This window comes from Histoplasma capsulatum, genomic scaffold (genome assembly GCF_000149585.1).
Source record: "Histoplasma capsulatum NAm1 scaffold_2 genomic scaffold, whole genome shotgun sequence".
In the NCBI taxonomy this organism is placed as follows: domain Eukaryota; kingdom Fungi; phylum Ascomycota; class Eurotiomycetes; order Onygenales; family Ajellomycetaceae; genus Histoplasma; species Histoplasma mississippiense.
This window is the reverse complement of record NW_001813981.1, coordinates 2,398,280-2,400,085: the sequence shown is the minus strand read 5'-3', so window position 1 is coordinate 2,400,085 and position 1,806 is coordinate 2,398,280. Positions and strand designations below refer to the sequence as shown.

Below are 1,806 nucleotides of genomic sequence, written 5' to 3'. Positions count from 1 at the left end.
TTCATTCTGTTTCACAGTCAGCCGGCCAATTTGGACAAATCAGGGACCCCCAGGAGACTATAGATTCAAGGACAGCATCAATAGCAGAGACATCAGCCACGCCCTCAGTGACTTGTTCGTCATTGCCCTTTACTTGTATCTCGGTTCCACTCTCTTTGATATTCCCGTCATTCTTCCTCCCTGCTTGGGCTATGATCTCTAACCGACCAATCGCGTCGCCATCTCCATCGATGACCTCACCTTGTTCATTGAGAGCGAAACCGACAAGGTCACCTGGGCGTCCTCCTACCACTCTCGCTACCACCTCACCAGTGGAGCTTTTGATCTTCCCTCCCTCACTGACTTCGAGGCCTTGGAGGTATCAAAATCGATGGGGGCTGTTTTACTAACAGGCTCATTCACTTGTTGCTCAGTTATCTTAGACAAAACCTCCACCCTGCCAACTGCGCCTCCATGCTCATCGAAAATTTCTCCAGCATCCCCCACAACCTGCCCAACAAGGTCGTTGGGGTCTCCTTCAACGACCCGTCCTAAAACCCTTCCATCCTTCCCGTATATTCTGCCTTCATCGCCCACCTCCAACCCCTTCAATTTTGCCAAGTCGACAGAACCATGACCGGCTCCCTTTTTTGCTGCAGTAGTCATTTCCCCTGGTGACTTTGGAGACATGAGCGATGGCGGCTTACGTTTGGCGTGGCCCGGCATTTCTTCTAGCTTGGATTTCTATTTTGAAACACCGGATCTGTCCGTCCTTGTCGGTGATGGAGTAGATGGCCCTGCCGGGACGGTTGGACGTGATGCCATTGTTGCCATATTGAGAGAATAGTTGCCAAAGCCAATGGCAGTCCGATAAGTAGTCAAATCGCGTAAGGGAACAAGGGACCGGATTAAAGGACTGAGGCTTTATTTGTCAACACGGGATATAAATGTTAAAAAAGGGTATTTTGCTCGGTGAGGCTCAAGATAATGTGAAAATAGGGAAACGGGATAAGCTTAAGGGGTAAGTACGATGTTGAAGTAAAGGATAAGAGGTTGAATTCGAATAAAGATACGAAATTCAATAGCGATTAAACAGAAAAATTGTAGGTACATGTATGTATACATCAACGATCGATCATCAAGAAATATCTCACTGCACCACCAGCTTCGGATATATATATATACTACAGGCGCCTCTTTCAGCGGGAACCAGCAACGATATCAACAACGTGGGACATCGTCATCACCATAACCCTTACCTCAAATTCTACAATATAAATAAACCAAGCAGTGATCTTCGTGATTACACATACGTCACACCTCACGTCAATGGCAGCTTGCCGAGACTGCCACACCATCCACAAACATATGTAGTAAATCAACCACCAGACTAACCCACAATAATAGGGACCTTTAGATATAGAGTTGAACAATGATCAGTGGTCTTCAGTTGTGGGGCCCCATGTATGTATGTATGTATGTATGTATGATCTGGAAGCCCCACAAAAACCGTGTGATGGTTATACATCTATCTACGCTGTAGTTATAAGAAGTGTTGTTGATATTAGCTCGCTACCCCCCCCCCCCAACACACAAACATCCTCAGCCTCATTTTCGATCGAGAGGTATAGACGGTTGGTGTAGGATTAGATCTCATAAGCTCTCTTGATACCGTGGGGTGCTGCCGAGGGGCTAGTTGGGGTTATTTTTATTCCAGGAAGTTTCCCAAAAATAAATATAAAAAAATGGTTATTCCAACGCTGTGTTGGGGGGGGGGGGGGGGGGGTAAGTGGTAGAGTTGCCAATCTGATGAAACAGTGAGATGAA

General features: G+C 46.5%; 2 protein-coding genes across 2 annotated transcripts; one reads left to right on the top strand and one right to left on the bottom strand.

Annotated features, from left to right (window-relative positions):
- Positions 1–17: 17 nt before the first annotated feature.
- On the bottom strand, positions 18–705 carry HCAG_02784 (predicted protein; the record flags this gene model as incomplete). Its single annotated transcript, XM_001542563.1, has 2 exons — positions 18–57; positions 344–705. 2 exons carry the CDS (start codon positions 703–705, stop codon positions 18–20), a joined length of 402 nt encoding a protein of 133 aa, XP_001542613.1.
- A 221-nt stretch (positions 706–926) lies between these two features.
- HCAG_02783 (predicted protein) lies at positions 927–1,522 on the top strand (the record flags this gene model as incomplete). The annotated part of the gene is made up of 5 exons (XM_001542562.1): positions 927–1,000; positions 1,076–1,082; positions 1,170–1,352; positions 1,387–1,443; positions 1,478–1,522. The coding sequence occupies 5 exons, from the start codon at positions 927–929 to the stop codon at positions 1,520–1,522; spliced, it is 366 nt and encodes a 121-aa protein (XP_001542612.1).
- Between the last annotated feature and the right edge of the window lie 284 nt (positions 1,523–1,806).